This window comes from Scophthalmus maximus, chromosome 4 (genome assembly GCF_022379125.1).
Source record: "Scophthalmus maximus strain ysfricsl-2021 chromosome 4, ASM2237912v1, whole genome shotgun sequence".
NCBI lineage: Eukaryota > Metazoa > Chordata > Actinopteri > Pleuronectiformes > Scophthalmidae > Scophthalmus > Scophthalmus maximus.
Genome location: NC_061518.1, coordinates 15779386 through 15799066, shown reverse-complemented (window position 1 = coordinate 15799066; position 19681 = coordinate 15779386). Strand labels below are relative to the sequence as shown.

General features: G+C 42.6%; 1 protein-coding gene across 3 annotated transcripts; it reads right to left on the bottom strand.

The window, feature by feature from the left end:
• Positions 1-223: 223 nt before the first annotated feature.
• Positions 224-18266, bottom strand: LOC118302227 (hexokinase-1). Of its 3 annotated transcripts, none has more exons than XM_035628209.2 (22): positions 17986-18265; positions 15809-15931; positions 10284-10446; positions 8817-8965; positions 8596-8715; positions 8205-8300; positions 7951-8050; positions 7648-7831; positions 6886-7041; positions 6670-6757; positions 6385-6530; positions 5985-6177; positions 5788-5899; positions 5465-5613; positions 4748-4867; positions 4462-4557; positions 4274-4373; positions 4002-4185; positions 3698-3853; positions 3383-3470; positions 2786-2931; positions 224-2071 (listed from the first exon to the last, which is right to left on the bottom strand). In XM_035628209.2, exons 2-22 carry the CDS (start codon positions 15869-15871, stop codon positions 1924-1926), a joined length of 2757 nt encoding a protein of 918 aa, XP_035484102.1. In that variant the 5' UTR covers positions 15872-15931; positions 17986-18265; the 3' UTR covers positions 224-1923. The 3 variants fall into 3 exon arrangements, with proteins under 3 accessions (XP_035484102.1, XP_035484103.1, XP_035484105.1); XM_035628210.2 differs by lacking the exon at positions 17986-18265 and adding an exon at positions 16020-16167; XM_035628212.2 differs by lacking the exon at positions 15809-15931 and having other exon boundaries at positions 17986-18266.
• Positions 18267-19681: the final 1415 nt, after the last annotated feature.

The window sequence follows — 19681 nt, the reverse complement described above, 5'->3', positions numbered from 1 at the left end:
TTAAACTGTGGTAATAAACATTTTGTTAATGTCAGTTGCCTCCAGCTACAGAGACATCAGAGGTCTAGTGCTGGAGTTAACAGGTTTGGAGCTGGTGCAGAGTTTGTGTATTTCTCAATACTAATGATTACAGACATGAGTGGTTGACCTGATTATTTTGAGCAGTGACCTTTGAATACACGACCATCACAAACAGAATTCGGTCGCAATAACTACAACGTCAGTGTGACAGGTTTGTTTTTATTTAGTGACTGGTTGACTGACAGTTGGACAGATCTGTGAACAGAGGCAAAGATTAACATGTCTGCATGTTTTTGTGTGACAGGGAAGGCTTTTATACTTCTGAAGGCAGGGTAACTTAGGACCTACTGGAGTGGCTGGCCTTATTCATACTGCGAGTAAATTCAAATGGAATCAGCTTGCTGTTTCATTGCTGATTTGCTATCAGTATTGGCATCAGGTTGGACTGGTGCTAACTCAGAATTTGACATTCACAGAGACAATCCATTAGCAAATGTAAGAATGCATATTTGTCATTTTAACTTGTAGTCTAGAATATCTTTGAGATCAAAAAAAGGCCAGCATACAATAATACTTATCATACGTAGCTGTGATTTACTGGATGAATTGCTTTTATAAAAGAGAAAAATAAATATTGAGTTTTCAAGAATTGTCCTGCTTGAATGAGCTATACAGTAGTTCACCTAAACCCCCTCTTGAGCCCTAAGGAGCATAAGGCAAACAGAGAGTGTAGAAATGTGCTTTATTTCCAAAATGCTTAATTTCTCCTCAAAGTTTCAGCTACTGTAATATTGTTGCTAGAGTTTGATCATTGATGTTCCTCTGGCATCTCCACATTCCTGATTCATGGCTGTTGCTAAGTAACATGTAAGCCATATTGTAATGATGAAGGTACAGTAGCCAGCACCTCTTAAGACAAAAGCGAATAATCACAAGCTGTGATTAGTACCAACAATAGGATTTCTACTTAGTAAAATACAAGAGCTCTTTGGACATATTTTACAATAGAGTACATTGGAGAGGAATTTGATTTCCGCTTAAATTAGAACAAATATGCGATGTGGCTCCCTCTTTTGTCGTGTTTCTGTCTTAATTTACAGGACAGGTACCGTCTGAGGGCGTTTTGGACCATGGCCTCATCTGTGTACATCATTATTGCAATAGTAACATTTTTCAACACATCCCAATATAAAAATAAAATAAATAGCAAGAATGTAACATATTGTACTATATCTGGGTAAGATATTAAAATCCTTAAAGCAAAACATATTCCCTTTCATCTCATTACACATTTATATATCACCTCATATGCTCTTACAGTATGAGTGGCCCACAGGAGACAGCCGACAGACTTTGGTGACTTTGGTCTAAAACAGTGTTTTTATGTCCCTTCATCTGCTGAACATGTTGCAAGGAACAGAGTTTGTTTTACTGCAGTGTTTTGTTGAAATGTCCCTGCAGCAGTTGTGCTTGCTTAATTGCAACAGACTTTATCAGAAGTTATCAGAGGAAATCTCCAGATGGCAACATAGGAGCATTACAGGAGTGTGCAAAGTCTTTTGATTTCTTTCTGCCCCACACATTTTTTTCAAGACTTGAATGTGCGTGTTTTATCGATTTAAGTTTAACCACAGAATCTTAAGAATATTTGTGTTGTTTCAACCAAACATAATCTAACTACAACATAGTGCCTGGCTCTACTTTACACAGCGGATAAAGCAATCTCCTTCTCGCTGTCACGTAGACGGACTAAAGCAGCTACACAGATACATTGACTGGACTGATTTGATTTGATTTTTGGTGGGAAAGGAGAAAATGGGTGAGAAAAGAGTGACAGACAGTGGAGGTAGAGGGGGAACATGGAGAAGTGGGGAGTTAACAGTGGGGGACAGAAGATATTGTCTATTTATTGTTCCGCTCTTGTCTCAGCCGGCAGCCCACGGCTGTGATGAGGGCAGCTCCTTTCCCACTGCCATCCTCTGACAGCAGGAAGTTGACATTACACTTAGGAGCCAGTTCCTTTACGGTCTGGTGCATGACCCCGGAAAAACTAAACAGAGACAAAAGATTTGACATGATGTTACACAGTGAGATGAAATTAGAAATTGTACCAAATTGGAAAAAAAAGCAGAGCCTGTTTAAATATAATGTAACACTGTAAATACAAGTCTTCAGTGAGTGAGATGATGGTAAATTGATGTGTTAGACTAACAGAACGCATATAAATAGCATTATTGTATTAATATTTTATTAATGGAGCTTTTGAGCAGATGCTGGCATAGACAAGAGGCTGAGTGAGAGAACAAGAGGAATTAATCTCTCTTGTATTGTGCAACTGGCAACACCTCATATTTAATTATGACACAACTAAAGCACTTCGTTAACTCAATGTCTGCTCAATGAAAATGATCACGTGGCTATAAGATTTATAATTTTTAAAACTAAAATGGATCACACTTTTGTTATCATCAACCTGTTGCATGAATTAACATTAAATTAGATGTACCCATTTTTGTTTTCCTTGTGCATAAAGTGTAAAGCTAGCAAAAATGCGTTGTCTTGCTTCTTTTAAGATGAACCTTTGGCCATCTTCCAAATATAAATGTACAAATAAATCCTAAATGCAGTGTTCAGATATAAACCCATGTAGATGTACAGAGCCACATGGTAATACACAACGACAACACGGTCATCATTACATCTTACCTGGATTCCTTATGCACTTAAGTAGACAGTAAATCAGTTACTGACAGATTTAACTTACTGTGGATGCAGTTTGTAGAGTGTCCCATCCACCCCCACAGTGATGTTGAGATGGTCCAGTCCTCGGTTCTCTCTGATCTTATCCGCCACGGCCGCCATTCCTGCCCCACAGATCTGAGCTGCACGATGTGACACTGCTCCACAAACCTAACAATGAAAATCAGTATCATTATTGCAACAGTTTACAAACCTTACATGCCACAGTTCACTGAGCCAGAACTCCAAAAATGTTGAAAATAAGTATAACACAACAGGTCTGTTTCGTTCTCACTCTTGAAAATCACATATGGCTGGCTCTTTCACAAAGCAAGCCTGATAACAATGTATTGTGAAGCTCGGACTCTTTCACAGTGTTACGGTGCCCAGCTCAAACCAATACAGTCTAGTACTACAGCCCTGAAATAAAGCCTCTATTATTTCAAAACACCATGTGTGGTGCAAGAGTGGTCAAGAGTTTGTGTTGATAACTGCTGATGCAAGGGTTGAGCATGAGATTTGATTAGTTTGTGCGCCACTGTCTTGATTGGGTACTAAGTTGAAGAACATATTTCGTTATAATGGTTTCTTACTGCCTCATATGTTTCTCACTATATCTTACCTCTTTAACTATGATACTGTCATCACAGGTGCTGTCCAGTCCTAAGTGTTGCAGTATGGCTCTGACCTGCAGCAAAGCCAATCTGTCACTGGAGAAAGACAAAGACGAGGTTATAAACATCAGTAGCCTAGAAGTGAAATAAGCAAAGAGAATTCTACAATAGATCATATTGGAAGTGCAGTCTACAGGCAGGGACAAAGTTCACTTTCATAGCTTGGCAAGATGAAAGATAAAAGTCCAGAATACTTTCCACCTCCTTTAGGAGGTTGAGTGTCGAGTGACAACGCAAACAAACACGGTGCTCATATTTTTTACCTCTCTATCTGAGAAAGGAACTTTGTTTCAAAGATGCCTCTGGTCTTCAGTGTTTCAGAAATCTGTCCTCTGAACAGGAATCCTCTTCTGGTCATGTCGATTAGGATGTTTCGCACAATTTCACCAAGGTACATGCCGCTACACATTTTCTCATATCTGTAAAACACATGCAACCACAAAACATAGACACAAACACATACACACGTAAGTAGTAGAAAGACATAAGTCCAGTAAGATTAATACGTTCAGAGAGTTAAATAACATTAAAATAAGGCATGTGTGTATGTGTGAGGGTGATTTTAACCTTTGTTTGCCTGGGTTAAGTGAGAGGTCATCCACAGCACGGTCATATTCTGTCCTAATGTCGTCAAGGCATCCATTGTCTCCGAAAGCCCCCCACTCCATGTTGACACACATCCGTCCGTCATCTCCCTCTATCATCTCAATGTTCCTCATCTCCTCCATGTAACATGCATTACTGCCAGTGCCTATAATCAGACCGTCACTTGACTTTGAATACTCATCAAAAAGAGTAAAAAAATTAAATTAAATAAAAAATAAAAAAGGTAAACTAACCAGCAATGAGTCCAATCTCACAGGTGGGCTCTTCGTAGGCACAAGTCATCATCGTTCCCACTGTATCATTGACTACGGCCACAACATCCAGGTCAAATTCCTGAAGAAAAACACACATAAGGTAAAGCAAAAGAACTGTTTAACACAGTGCTATGTTTAAATGAATAATAATGCTCCTCATATTCTACCTCTCTCCTCTTGATGGCCTCCCTCAACAGTCCCACCACATCTTCTCCTTCACAGTCTGTTGCCTTGAAGCCTTTTGTCCATGTCAGCAGGATGCCCTGCGCACACACAAGATATTATTTTACTTTTATTATGCAATCTTTATTATAAGCCCGTGTGTGTGTGTGTGTGTGCGTGCGCGCGTGGGTGCGTATCCAGCTCTTATGTTGGCTGTTGGATTTTCAATAAATCTGAAACCATCAGTTGAAATCATCAATATCATAGAGGAAGAAAGAGGACTACACTCACAGCGTCAAGGCTGGTCTGTTGGCAGGGGAAGGAGAAGGTAAAGCCCAGAGGAAGACGAGTGTTCTTCATCCCCATGTAGTCCAGGAAGTCACTGATGCACTGCACAATGTGATCAAACAACTGGAGGGAAAATGAAGATATGATAATGTTAAATACTGCAGCACAATTTAAAAAATATTTGTCACATTTTGTTCCACCTTCAGCCTCCAGTGGCATTTTACTCACAACCTTCAATATTAGGTGTTTGTCAGAGTTCGGGTGGAGATACTGTGTAATGTGCTATTTCAACAGACAGCATAGGCCTACACGTATATAAATAAATATGATAAAAGGAGCACGTTGACCGATAGGAGCAGGGGTCTAATCAGGCGAACCATGTGGAAACACCACATATTCTGGCAGACAGAGAAACAGATGGAGGAGTGAAACGGTCAAAAGGTGACAGACAGGATTAGCCAAAGCCAATGCACAAGTTCAAATCTCTTCTTGAACTCAACTCACTGCTGATCTTGAACTGTCAAGCTCTCTATCCGTCTAACCTATCGACCTTCTTGCCTGCGTCTATCCTGTTTAGTCACCTCTAAGCCAACAAGCGTCACACTCCTGGACAGTATCACCAAGGTAACCTGAGGTTAAGTTCAAAGTTTCTCCCACATCCTTCTGTCTTTCTTTCTGTTTGCATAATATCTGTCAGAGTAACATGGATCATTCAGTCACCTCCTCTCCTGTGCCCTGCATCACTTCTAGGGGAATAGCGTAAATCTTGTTGTGCATCTCCACTGTTCTCCTCTTGCCTGAACGAATCTTGACCAACAGAACTCTGAAGTTGGTTCCTCCCAAATCCAAAGCCAGGAAATCACCATGCTCTGGATAACAAGAGAGGCAGAGAAACAGACCGAGATACACATCAGACACATCTAACACAACTCAGAGATAACCAACTGCATATTATTCCCAACTCATGTGTAGTCACAGGTTGCCAGCTCGGTTATGTATGCCTGTATGTTCACACGTGTGTGTGTTTCGTGCGTGCGTGTCACCTGTGCCATCGGGAGTGCTCTGTACGAAGGTTGGCAGCATTTTGACAGTAGCACAATCATGAGTGCTCTTTGAAAGGCCATTTTCGATCTCTATCCTCATTCGTTTCTTGACCTAAATAAATACATAAAACAGAGAGTAAACATAGTAAAACATTAAAGAAAAGATGCACTCACAACCACACAAACTCTCTTCTCACCTCCAGCAGCTGTTCGGTTGTCAGGCGGAATTCGGTCAGTGTCTCTGCAATTTGTCGTGATTGGTCTGCAAGTCTGTAGGCCACAGCTGTCACCATGGCAGCCCCCTTTGCACTGCCACTCTCTGACAGGAGGAATCGGATATCTGAGTCCGGCACCAAACGACGGACTGTCTTATGTAGACGACGGGCATACCTGAAAGAGTTGTATGGTTGAGTGGCTGAAACTCTTCAGTTTTAATAGAAAATGTCCTCTTCCTCTGATAATAAGGTATTACAGACTGACAACATTGTGTGTTTTGCTAAAACCGCTGAGCGGCATGATATCAGAAGAGAAATAAAACAAAGTAAAACAGTCCAGACTGAATTAATTCATAGATGCGTATATTTTACGCTCACTCACTGTGGGTGCATCTTGTAGAGAGATCCATCGATGCCTACGGTGGTTCGGAGTCGTGACACACCTTTGTTCTCCTTTAGCCTTATCAGGATCGCAGCCAGCGTGGCAGCTATCAGGTTGGCAGAGCGGAAAGACACAATGGTGCAAACCTGAAGGGAAAATGAGAGGTGAGGAAATCGAGCAGCATATCCAAAGTTAATAAACTGCCAAACAAGATAAATAGCTCTTATGTTTTGCAAATCTTTTTTTTACAGCACATTCTAGTGGTGTTTCAGCAACAGTACATACATGCTGCACAGCGATACAGTCATCTGCTGAGGGCTCCACACCAAGTCTGCTTAAAATCTCTTTGGCTTTGCTCAGTCCTTCCTTACTCCTAGAAGGGACAGAGACACACACAGTGACACCATGAGGTTGAATTTTAAATGATTTAGTTTAGTATAACTAATTGATTAAGCAAGTCCATTTGAAACCCGACAGTTGAAACCCTGTAGATTGACTTACTTCTCTATGGCCGAGACGTGCTTGGTCTCAAGCTTCCCTTTAGTGAGCAGCTCAGGGGTGATCCTTCCCTCAAACAGCAGACCCTCTCTGGCCATTTTCACCAGAATGAGACGAACCAGCTCCCCCATGTACATACCACTGACCATCTTCTCAAATCTACAGCAAAGTAAAAAGAAAGACGTCTGGGTGAAACAGACATCCAGAAACGTAGACATCCTGAGATTTGGAGATATATCATTAAACCATACTTTGTCTAGCAGATGACTGTTCATATAGATTACAACTATATGTATTTTTAGCAGCTTAACTTTTCTACCCGTTTGTTCAGGATAACAGAAAAAACAAAAAAAACAACAACTAATTTTGCATTTTATATTGAAATATTCAAGGGCAGAGGGCCGATACAGAGCATTGTCTTTTTCTCTGCAAGTCTTACTGATGGAATTCAAGACTTCTGTGACAACTTGTGTAAAAAATAAACACGCAGGATAATTTGGATCTTGAAGCACAGCCTCGTCAATCAGCTACGTTTACACAAAGATGAAAGAGCAACTTTTAGATTTTTTTTTCTTCATATAAATCAATAAATATTTTCCAAATAAAGTGAATCTTTCTCTCTACCTTAAACCATTAACACCAGCAGCAGGTGGAGTAACTGACAGCTACTCAGCTGTTTCTGTGTTTCCCTTTACAGATTAAAAAGTAGCTCATTTAGATGATCACAGGGAGGAATGTGGCTCTGATAGTTTGGCGCTAACGTACAGCTGTTTGCCGGGGTTGAGAGAGCCTCGGTCGATCTCTCTGTCAAACTCTGTCCTGATGTCTTCCAGCCTGCCGTCGTCTCCGAAGGCTCCCCACTCGGTGTTCACACACATCCTGCCCTCGTCTCCCTCCACCAGGTCAATGTGACGCAGCTCCTCCATGTAGCACGCATTGGTGCCTGTTCCTAAAAATAACAAGCAGAGATACTTATCTTTATAGCTTTATATAAATAAATAATATATTCCATTCAAGGTGGAACAATTGAAAATACATCCCTTAGTCTAAATGTATAGTTTCTAGTACCAATGATGATGCCGACTTCACAGCGTTGATCATCGAACCCACAGGTCATCATCGTTCCAACTGTATCATTTACTACAGCCATGATGTCAGCGTCATAGTCCTGAAATGATGTACAAAGACAAAAGAAAAAAATATACATTTATTTTTTTGTAATCTGTGCCTAATTCCAGTTTGACTAAAAAACACAAGGATAAACAAATTGTTGAAACTCAGAAACGAAGTTGGCAACAAATGGGAGAAAAGATGAGACTCACTCCTCGTTTCTTTATGGCTTTGTTGAGCAGCTTGACGACATCCATCCCCTCCACTCCACAAGCCTTGAAACGCTTTGTCCAAGTGATCAGATATCCCTGCAGGCAAAAGGAAAGAGAGACAGATGTAAATGAATAATGTGACAGAGAGATTCAATGCTTAATGGCAACTTGGTTTTGCTGTGCACACACATTATTGTTTCCAATGCAGCTATGGCTGCTCATCATGTAAATTGACTTGATGGAAATCTTCAGATATTTGAATACAAGGTATTGACTGGAAAGTGTTGTCGTGTCACAAGGAAGTCAAATACACAGCAAACTGTATAGGCAAGAAAGTCATTTCTGGCTACTTGACCACCAGGATCGGTTGATCGGTCTGAGTTTGTTTTACCTCATTGAGCTTGGTTTGCTGGCAGGGGAAGGAGAAGGTGAAACCAACTGGCAGTTTCTTGTCTTTGATGTTGTGTTTCTCCATGAAGTCACCGAGACATTCTGCCACATGGTCGAACAGCTGGAACATATGTGGAAAGAGGGAGAGGTCGTCTCAGGTTAGAGAGACTCTTAAGCCTGTGTTTGTGTGTGTGTATTTGTGTGTGTATAGTATAAACTTACTCTGGAGCCATTGCCGTGAATTATGTCCTCTGGGGTGTCATAGATTTGACTCTCCATCTGAACGGTCTGTTTCTTCTCGTGGCTCACTCGGACACGGAGGATCCTGAAGTTACTGCCTCCCAGGTCCAGCGCAATGAAGTCACCTTTCTCTGTTAAGACCGAAAGAAGACGGAGAAAGGCAGAGACGGAGAGATTTTGCTGTTAGATACATGATCAAATTGATTGTTTAAGCCACAAAGAACTGTGAGATAATTATTAGGTCTTCAGCAGCTGTTTAGATTTCAAAATGGGAAAGAAATGCAGAAAGAAAACTCTTGATCTTCATTTATAGTACTACTTATTAGCCATTAGATCCCATTAAAAAAAAACCATATACAATTAGTACACAACATGTTCACGGGGCAATAAGAAGTGATTGTAGTTATACGTCTGTCTGAATTGGGAACATAATTATTCCAACTCTTCGCAGATATGTGCTGCTCCCATCTTCTAACTCCTGTTTTTCCAATTTTTTTTACTCAGTGATCCAGTAAAAACTGGAGCCTTCATCGATGAGTACACACAAGTTTAGAAAGTACTGACAAGATGTGCTACAACAGGTCAGAGAGTTCTTGGTGTTGCTGCTGCAGACGGAGTGTTAGGAAATAAAGACCCCATCGATTTGTGTGACACATTTAGAAAGTCATTCCTTACCAATTGTTTTGTTTTTTTAATTACTGGCAATGAAATTTGTAGACAATGATTTAACAATGTTTAAATGCCACATAGTGTATTTTTTGAGTAAAGGTCCAAAATATATTAGAAGCACTACCTTCAAACTACCACACCACTAACTACTGGTGTGGTGTAGAAGAGTCATGTTGAGATTATTATGATCTTGTGCTGGATTATTTTGTGCAGATCAGATTGCCAGGTCAGGTCAGTGTAGTTCACCAGAGTCAGAGTGACTGATAATAAGTGTGTGTGTGTGTGTGTGTGTGTGTGTGTGTGTGTGTGTGTGTGTGTGTGTGTGTGTGTGTGTGTGTGTGTGTGTGTGTGTGTGTGTGTGTGTGTGCGCCAACTGCACACACTTCGTAAATGTCAATGACTTCTTGCACAGGATGTTTCTTTGTCTTCTGAAAAAAAAAAACTGTCCTAGTGATAACCTGACTATGCTTTTAATATTATATCAATACCTTTAGTATGTGTGATTCAGAATAAGGCCAAGCAAAGAGACGACAAAAATTATAAATTAGTCGCTTCAGTAGATCATTTTCTTTGAATACGATTCTCCAAATTTGGATCAGGGCTCGAGTTTTTAGCAAGAATAACAGTCGTCAATAGCTGATGTGCAGCCTGGCTGTTGTGGACTCCCATTCTTACAGTGATAAAAACTCGTTTTGATACTGATGTGGTCACAAGATGTGCTCGACCCAATGGGCTTCAGATAATCCACCCATGGTTAAAATGAGGGCTAGAGATGCTAACCTGAGCCATCAGGGATTGATTGCACGAATGTTGGCAGCATCTTTAGTGCAGCGGTGGGGTTAGTGTCCCGACCCAGTCCTTTGGCCAGCTCCCTCCGAGAGCGCTGCATGATGTCCAGTAATGTCTCATCAGAGAAACGCATGGAGTACAGGTATTTATCGATCTGGAATGACACATAAGACAAAAAAAAGAAGTATTAATCATCTTAAGCTTGACAATTATCCATCCATATGTAAAAATACACAAACACATACAGTTGGGTCCATTCAAGTGAATGGGGAAATGGTCTCAGGCTACTGGAACCAATTATATATACACACAACACCATCCACTGCTGCGAATTCACTTTAAGTTTACAACAAATAATAACTCAACTAGCATGTTTTTATTGTTTTTGCGATAACATAAGGATGCAGTGAATATGACTAACTCCCCATCCCATATTCTGTTAATCATCAATAAGAATAACCCACTGCCTGGTCGACTGAGATAAAACTAAACTGACCACAGCCATGCTTAACCCAGAAATTAATTACAGCCATACTGTATAACATCAATTTTTAAATTCCTTTATTGCAGAATTACAAAATAAAAGTCCAACTGTGGTCACATTGTATAGCCAACAGAAAAAAAAGCACTGCATCATGAGTAACACAGCCCTGTTTTCAAGGCCATATTAGACAGAGAGGTGTTCTTATTTGTATGGTGGTGATATGGCTAAGTAAGGAAGATAACTAGGTTCAATTATGGGAGGATAAAAGAATTGTCACAAAATCCCAGACAGAGCACAGGTCAGGAAATCAAACATCTTGACCAGTCTGTCAAAACTGCCCGGTGTGTAACACAGCAAACAACAGCCTGAGCTTTAAGACTCATTTATGATTCATTCATATTTAGTTTTCACACATCAACAATACTAGTATGTGTTGTGACGTTCTTTATGGCCATGTGTGATAATTTACTGGCTCTACTCATTGTAGAATTTCATAGAAACAAGATATAGATAAGAGTGTGATGGAGGCGGCTGGCCTCGGTTTTATGAAACGGTAGAAGGGCGTTAACGGGTAGCTGAATAATACCGTATAAAGAAGTTGTGAGCCAACATGGCTGTAAACACATACATGAGAACAGCACTGTCCGACCTCTAACAACTCTGTAAGTGTTACATTCCCTATGTTCTGTCTAAATATGGAGTCTGCTTCTGGGAGAAAAGCTCATTAGCTCGTGCTCTTGTCACACAGGAGCCAACAGCTGAGAAAAAGTAACCTCTCACCTTCAAATGTCAAACTTCATTTGCACCGAAAACTGCTGCAGTGTCATAAAAAAAGGCCTGTATCCAGTTGTTTTTTTACTCTGAGATCCAGTCTGTGATTTGAAGAGACATGTTGGTGCCTGAAAACTCCCTCTCCCTTCATGATGCTACTGCAAGTCCTCAGGGCAAGCATCCATTTCATTTGCAGTTAACATCTTCCCTCAACACAAATACCACTCTCTCTCTCTTTCCCACAACCACAGACACATTTACAAGAACATGCATGGACAACATTAAAGATGCAAACTGAATGCCTTCAGATAATACATATTTAGAAGATAATTAAATCTCAAACTAAACAGAGTAGCTACAGTTGTCATATAATATACAGATGCGGCTATACAGGAAGAATTACCAACCAATACTGGTTTAGTCTGAATTTAAAAGTCAACTTGGTACGTTAACATCCTGCAGGTTTGTCCTGATGTGACACTGTGCCCTTATGGTCAAACAGATACGAAGAGGTTGTTGTGTTAGTATATGCAATGTTCCATTTTGTCTGTTTGACCCAGATCATCTATTGAACATGGGGAATCAAAAGCAGATTTGAGCAAGAGCTATTATGCCACAAATGTCTGCAGTTTCCAACCACAGCAACATCCCATACAGAATGGAGATATGAAAATAATTCAAGTATTTGTCTGAATATGAAGTGATTCTCTTTTTTATTGACGCATGTGCACTAAACAAACTCTGATACTAACACTGGGACAAATGAATCCCTGTTGTGTTAAATTGCTGCTCACACTGGCGATTTCGATCAGCGGGGGTCCTTCATTCATTGCAGCCACACACTAAATTAATTCCAGTTCAGGGAAGATAACACCACTTTCACCTCCACACGACAGACGGCCCGTGCTCTGTGAATGAAGAAACTAGACTTATAAGATAATCCTTTATTCATCCCACAGCGGGGACATTGGGTGCAGATAATGTGTCACCATGGTAGCTGTCAGCTGATGTAAACAGATCATTTTAGGTTTGCCAATGCCAGCTGCCACCACACACTGCTGCTGCTGCTGCTGCTCCCTGTTGCCCTCTGCTCGCTGCTGTTGATAGTCATAGTCCTCCGCTCATTACCAAGCCTCTTCCTGTTCTGGTATCGTATCAAATCATCCCTGATGATGGAAACTGTGCTGCCAAATACAGCATCACACAATTGTTTGCTTCATAGTGCGTGTTTTTCTAAATTAACTCAACACTTAACACACAGTAGATGTGCACGCAACTAACTTAGTTTCTTATTCAAATGGCCTTGTTAAAATTAGAATGACTTCCTCATCAGCTGGCTGACCTTAGCCAGCCTACTTAAATAACAATGTGATGGTAGCGGACCGCTCAGGAACTGGTGACAAAAGGAGGATTAAAAGCAAACACTGTCTACATTTCTCTCTAACAAACCGACAGAAATCCACCGAGCCACTGACCGAATTCGGTTCATGCTGCAGGAAAATCACCGTATTATGACTCAGCACTCTGCAGCTAGAAACCATGTCTAAGCACTATATTATGGCGGGGCATCACGGGACCTCACTCAGCTCAGATAAATATCTCTGCTGTGGGTTTTACACCTCACATGAAATCATCTTCCTATTGCACACAAACAGTTATATAATCTAATGTAATTTCAAACCAAAAAAGGAGTTTGCCAGGGTTTTTTCCCTGCTCATGTTGAGCCATGTAACCTTCCCCAGTAAGGAAACACAGGGCCCCCTGTAGTCTGCATGCATGACTCGCTAAAGGCCACATTTTCCCCTAAACACACCTCAGACACACCACTTTTCTCTGACACCGCCAGGAGCTTGGTTTAAGTTTCAGGAAGCGATCTCTCGCTCTCCCTCCCTTTAAAGTCTTTGTCCGTCTCTCTGTTTCTCTCTCCCTTCTCCCTCTCCTTTCTGTTTGCTTTCCACCTCTTAACAATGTCCCGTTCTCCTCGTCGCTGCAAGGTGATGCAGGGAAGCAGTGAAACCTGACTCCGCTGTGTGTACATATGCACGCACAGCCTCACCATGTGGAAAAATACTGTCCTCTACACTGCCCTCTTCTGCACCTTCCGTTCTTCCACCTTATGCACACATGCACGCACACACACACACACACACACACACACACACACACACACACACACACACACACACACACACACACACACACACACACACACACACACACACACACACACACACACACACACACACACACACACACACACACACACACACACACACACACACACACACACACACACACACACACTACAGCTTTAGACTCACACTAACCAACCACTGTGTATCAAGGACCTTGCCAAGGACAATGCAGTGGACTGCGTGGAGATGCCCTCAGCTGACAACAGCAGATAGCACACATTGTAGTGAGGAAATTGTCTGCACACTTTCACTTGCTGCAGCTTGAAACCTGCGCTGCGCAGGTTGAAGTTGCTATACACAAAAGGTACACACCTGGCACTGTGTGTGTGTGTGTGTGTGTGTGTGTGTGTGTGTGTGTGTGTGTGTGTGTGTGTGTGTGTGTGTGTGTGTGTGTGTGTGTGTGTGTGTGTGTGTGTGTGTGTGTGTGTGAGTGAGTGAGTGAGTGAGTGCGTGCGTGTTTGTGTGTGGGCGTATTTATGTGTAAGCCTTCTCCTCCTGACACCTATGGTCACATGGTTCAAAGCTGGCCTATTTTAGGGAGGCAGGGAGAGAAAGACAGCAGGAGCAAAAGCAGGAAGGAGATGTGTATTTTTACATCAGATCCTTACAGCGGAGAGATGTTTCTTTTATCTGCAGGTACAACTAGGAACGGCACTTTTGTGTTTGGCTTTGTGCAAATAAAGAGAACACAACTTCACTACTGAGCAGTGACAGGAGAAGAAAATGGAGGAAGAAGGTGTGAAAACCTTTTCCATTTATAGAGGAAAAGACCAGTGTTTGATGCATAATCTGCAGTTGGTGATGACATCATCAGCAGGAGACCTTAAAGGGACCTTGCACCAAATGTGAATTGAATAGCACATGGCCCTCGAAAAAAATTTCAGATTCCAGGCAAAATGCGACAATCACATTTCCAAATGTGATGACAGAGGTGGGCCTGGAAGCGTTTTGACCTCCTCTGACTCAGTTTCTGCCGTATCAGATCTCAGAATACAACTGTTTTTGTTGGCTGGCAATAATTATGGCATTTGCGGCAGATTCGATCAAGAAGTAGGCCTACTGGGAGCTGTTGAGGTCTGGGTGACTTGAAAAACTCAACTGACACACTCGCCACTCTGAGAGGGACTGAAACTGGTCCGGTCAGTTTGAAACCAGACGTCTTACAGTGGGGGCTGCTCAGCTGAGGCCTCATGAAAGACACACATTCATGGTGTTCACCTCACGTCTCGCTTCTCACCTTTCAAGCTGAAGCCAGGCTTTAAAAATGACTTCAAAAAAGTTACAAGAGTGAGGTTCAGCAACATTTTTTCCCTCATTTGTATGATTGCAATATATTAGGGTTATCATGATGATAATGTTTATGTAAAAAACAAAACAATTGTTAACAGGCCAATGATGATGAAGGGTGGTAATTTTATGATAATGAACAACTGAATTCATTTAACTTCATTATATTCAAGGCTTCTTGAGCTTAATTTCCTCTCTCTACTCCATTGAGCTCCACTGAAGGAAAGGAAAGTATCATGTTAACGATGTCATAAAAGAAAGTCTGTGACCCCTAAAACAACTTTGCCACTTCTTGCCAAGTTCCACCTTCTCATCCCTCTGTTCATCTGTCATTCCATCCTTGCCTCTGACCTCCTCTCTTCTCCTCGCCAGACCTCTCAAGACGTACGTCCTGGCAGCAGTCACACACCCTTGTGTAATGTCTCCTTACACATTTTACAACACAGAAATACCCCGCTGTGCAGTTTGTCACGTCGCACTGGGCCGGGTTGACTCACATCTGAGTCTAAGAACAAGTCACGGTGGCTGATCAGTCTGCTCTAGCCACACGATGTATGTTGCATTCACTTCCTGAAAGAGATCTTTCAACATTTCCTATAATGTACTGCACTGGAAAACTACAGCAAAGTGTGGATGATGACAGTGTGGATGAACTCTATGACCTCTACAACCCATGCTCTGCTCTGACCGGACAGGTCAGAGCGATCTTCTGCTTTTTTCCTCACTTTTGTCTCTCAGGCTCACACTCACACACACAACATCAGAAACAGAGCACTCACCTTTTTAACCTGGTCATCCTTGAGTTCAGTGAAGTAATAGGCTAGTAGCTGGGCAGCAATCATCCTGGTCCTCTTTCTCTTTCACACACACATGCAGACTCACTCGAACACGCACACGGTCACCTACAGTCAAATGGAGAAAAATCCAAAATAAAAATGTTTGAGAAAAAAATGATACGGAATTTTTGCTCTGGCTCTACTTTGTACATACAATCTGTCACACAGATATATAAATAGTCCAATGCAGTGTGTTTTAAAATAGACAGAGCAGCTTCGGGTACGGCTAAGACGCTCTTCCTCGTCTGTGCATGTGAGTGAAGCCAGGAAGCATGAGTGAGACGGCAAGTTTAGCTGCAAGGGGAAGAGAGGGAGGGAAAGAAAGAGAAAGAGGCAGGGAGGGACAGAACACGAGCCCTGCCCACATTGTGCGAGCTCATTGGTTAGACGGTGTGTGTGGTTTTGGTAGGGTGGGGGTGAGTGCCACATGCTCTTCTCTACAATTGGCTAGTCTGCGGATGCCTTGGAGGGAAACTCAGTGATGGAGGAGGCCGAGGGGGACCGCCTAACTACAAGTATGGAGGGGAGGCAGGACAGGGGAGCGAGGAGGGGCATGACAAGAACAGGGGAAGTGCGCGGGGGAGGAAATTTGGGTTTTACTGTAACAAGGAAGTCATAAAGTTACATTCCATTCCGCCCATGTCTGCGTGAAAGTTAGTCACACTGTTGTGGTATTACTCAAGGCACTACTGAGCCCTTGGGTCAACTGTCAGCTGGCTCAGAGGAAGACAAGGGAAATCCAAAGGCATGTCTTTACGTGAGCTTTGGAGACTTTGTGGGCTGGTGGGAAATTTTTTATCCGCAGCTCTGTGAAGGTCAGGAGCGCGACTTTAGGGAGATCAGGGAGCATCGGTGGATGTGTTACCTGGGGCACAGACTGGGGCAGAGTTTAGGTGGAGAGCGCCGTACGAGCTGCTTCCCGCCGAGCGGCCACAGAGCCTCCAGTGCTGGCAGTTATGTGGGGTGTTTGCAGGTGTTTTTTGTCCAGCTGTATCCAAATGTCCCACAGAGCTTGTCCACGCCTAATGCCACACTGATCCTCTGCCACTCCCAAAGGTCACTCCCCCTGCTTTTCCATCACTGACGAGGGGAGGCCACTCACTCGCTCGCTCAACCATCCCGAGAGTCGGCCCATCAGACGGCTGCTTTCTGTGGCTCCGCTGTCCTTTCAGACAGGCAACACAACAACAACAACAACCACCACCACCACCACCACCACTGTCTGTCTATTGTGTGGACTCTCCTGAGGACAACCACAGACACAGGGGACCTGTGATCAGGGCTTGATGTGGAACTATCTGTGGACCTAATTCCACCCCGATGCCTCATCTGAAAGGCGGCAGTGTGGCAAAGCGAGTGGCCCGGCTCAGTCCAAGGGAAGTGTCCTCCAACACCGTGTACTCAGACGTTGCTTCACAACCGACTCCGACCGCAGCAATTCATGATGGAAAGGTTTGAGGGCAGAAATGGGATTCAAGTTACAGCAATACTCAAATGGTGAAGTGGTGCTAATTTGGCTGAAAGTTTAAAAACAATTTTTGGGGTCCACACTTTGACTGACTGAACTCCAATATACAGAAGAAGAAAGCATCGTCACATCCAAATGCTACAATGTCTGATGGTTGTATTCATGTGCGAAGTGACCAGTCTTCGCTTCACTGAACAAGTACGTGTATTGAGGCGGAAGTGACGAGAGCCTCCTCTGCGATGCGTTTGGACAAGTACCATCGCTGGAGAGTGAACCAACCACCGCAGTTTGCATGCTGTCGTGTTTCTAGGGGGTCGTGATCCTGCAAAACACAAGTCGGTGCACAACACTAACACTGCGACACCGGGATATGCCGACGAGTTTGCCGAACTCCTTCGGGCATTTGGCAAGAGGTGTCAGCACATGCAGAGGAAACGAAAGCAACTGAACATATCTGCTTGGAAAGATCCAGGTGGAAGCAGGTGATGTCACCGGGGCTCATAGCGAAGTTCAACTATCTCCCTCTGCTCAATCTCAATGAACTCTATGTTGGTCCTTTTCACTTCTCTGAGGAGACCTGCTTTCAAGTTGGCGTCACTGCTTGATACAATCTACTTTTTGTCAGTACTGAAAGTTGCCAACTGATTCCTACCTGAGGCCAGTGCACTGCGGTTATCGAGGTAACTTCGGGTTCAACTCGGGGATTTCCATCCCGCGAAGCTGGTTCTCTTCTCCCCGGGGTAAATCACCATGGTAACCTGTGCTGAACAACTAACCTGCTCCGGGACGGTTGAAGTTCGAGATAAGAGATCAAAGCCAGTCGCCAGTCACTACTGACCAATCACATCACTGGAAAACCGGCGTCATCGTTCTACAGGATCCTGACAGGGACAAAAGAGTTGAGAGGAACGTGGAGAATAATAAAGCGCAGCAAATGTTGATATAGCATCGTTACACAAACTCATAGCTCGTCACAAATCTGCCTTGTGGAGTCACGACGTCATGGCCAATAATCAAAATATTGATTCAGAATATGAATGGGATTATCACTTCCATGGTCTATTGAGCTCTTGAAACTGAGCTCAGTTTCAACACTGGTTCTAATAAACAGAGGGAGAGTTTACACTAAATTAATACATAGACTCATTAATATTAGAGCTTCATATGAATTTTATAAAGATTAAAAGAATATAAAGAATCTCTGAGTGTTTTACTGAGACTGTGACGATAAATACTCATCATATGGTTTTCATTTCACTTTGTCACTTTTACACGTCGCTTAAACCAAATTGTATCATATCAAACACTTTATTTATTTATGGTTCTGACGATGTCGCTTGTAATTAATGACTCTTACAAATGAACGTGCTCGTAGGAAAACCCAGGGTTGACTGAGACAGATGATATCCAGCTTCGTAGCAAAGGGTTATCAGGATGGTCAATGTCATGTTAAGTCAAACCAGATAACGAAAACATATCTTGGGTATGTTGAACTCGTTTCGTAGTACAGGCCCCTGGAAAACCAGCTGCAAGTAGCATCATTGCAGCTACCATTGGTCATCAGACGCTTCGCCAAAGAGAGACAGCTCCAATCATCGCAATAGACAGACAATGATGTGTTCAGTCATTTAGTATGAATGATATTATGAAACTTGAACTGGCCCTTGAGAGGTAAAATATTCCCCTGCCTCTAAATAATTCAATTACCTTCATTGACAATGGTTCCCCAGGATCCACAGGACCCAGCACCCAACAGTTGTCGCCACGCTGATGTTTCGGGGCGTTGAGGTGCTTCGCTCTCCTACTGTCCACGCCACACACAGGCTCAAATCCCGGCTTCAAGCTTCGATTCATTTTATCTTAGGAGACGGTTGTCAAATAAAATTCAAAGCCCGTGTTCCCAGAACAGCAAAAAAACTAAAAACAATCAAGCGAAATCCTTCAAGAAAAGAGCCAGAGCTCGTAACTTTGTGGCTCAAGAACCAGCGTCTCGACTCCTGTCTACTGTTGACAAATTCTGTGTTTGTGTGTCAAAGCTCTTATTGTTGCTTTACAGACAAAGACACACACACACACACACACACACACACACACAGAGAGAAAGTGAATATACAGTATATAATACTCAGACAGCTTGCTCCCTGAGGAATATCCATTCAGTGAAAATCTGAAGGACGTAAGGGGGGATTTGATGTGAGTCAAACTAAAATGAAAGCTTCAAGAAAAAGAAATGTACAGTTAACATGTATAAAGTGTAAATTAGAGAGGAGGAAGTTGAAGCAGGATGAAAGAACAGCAAACACCAAAAACATGCTGGCGTCTCTCCGCTGTGCTGCAGGAGCAGCAGA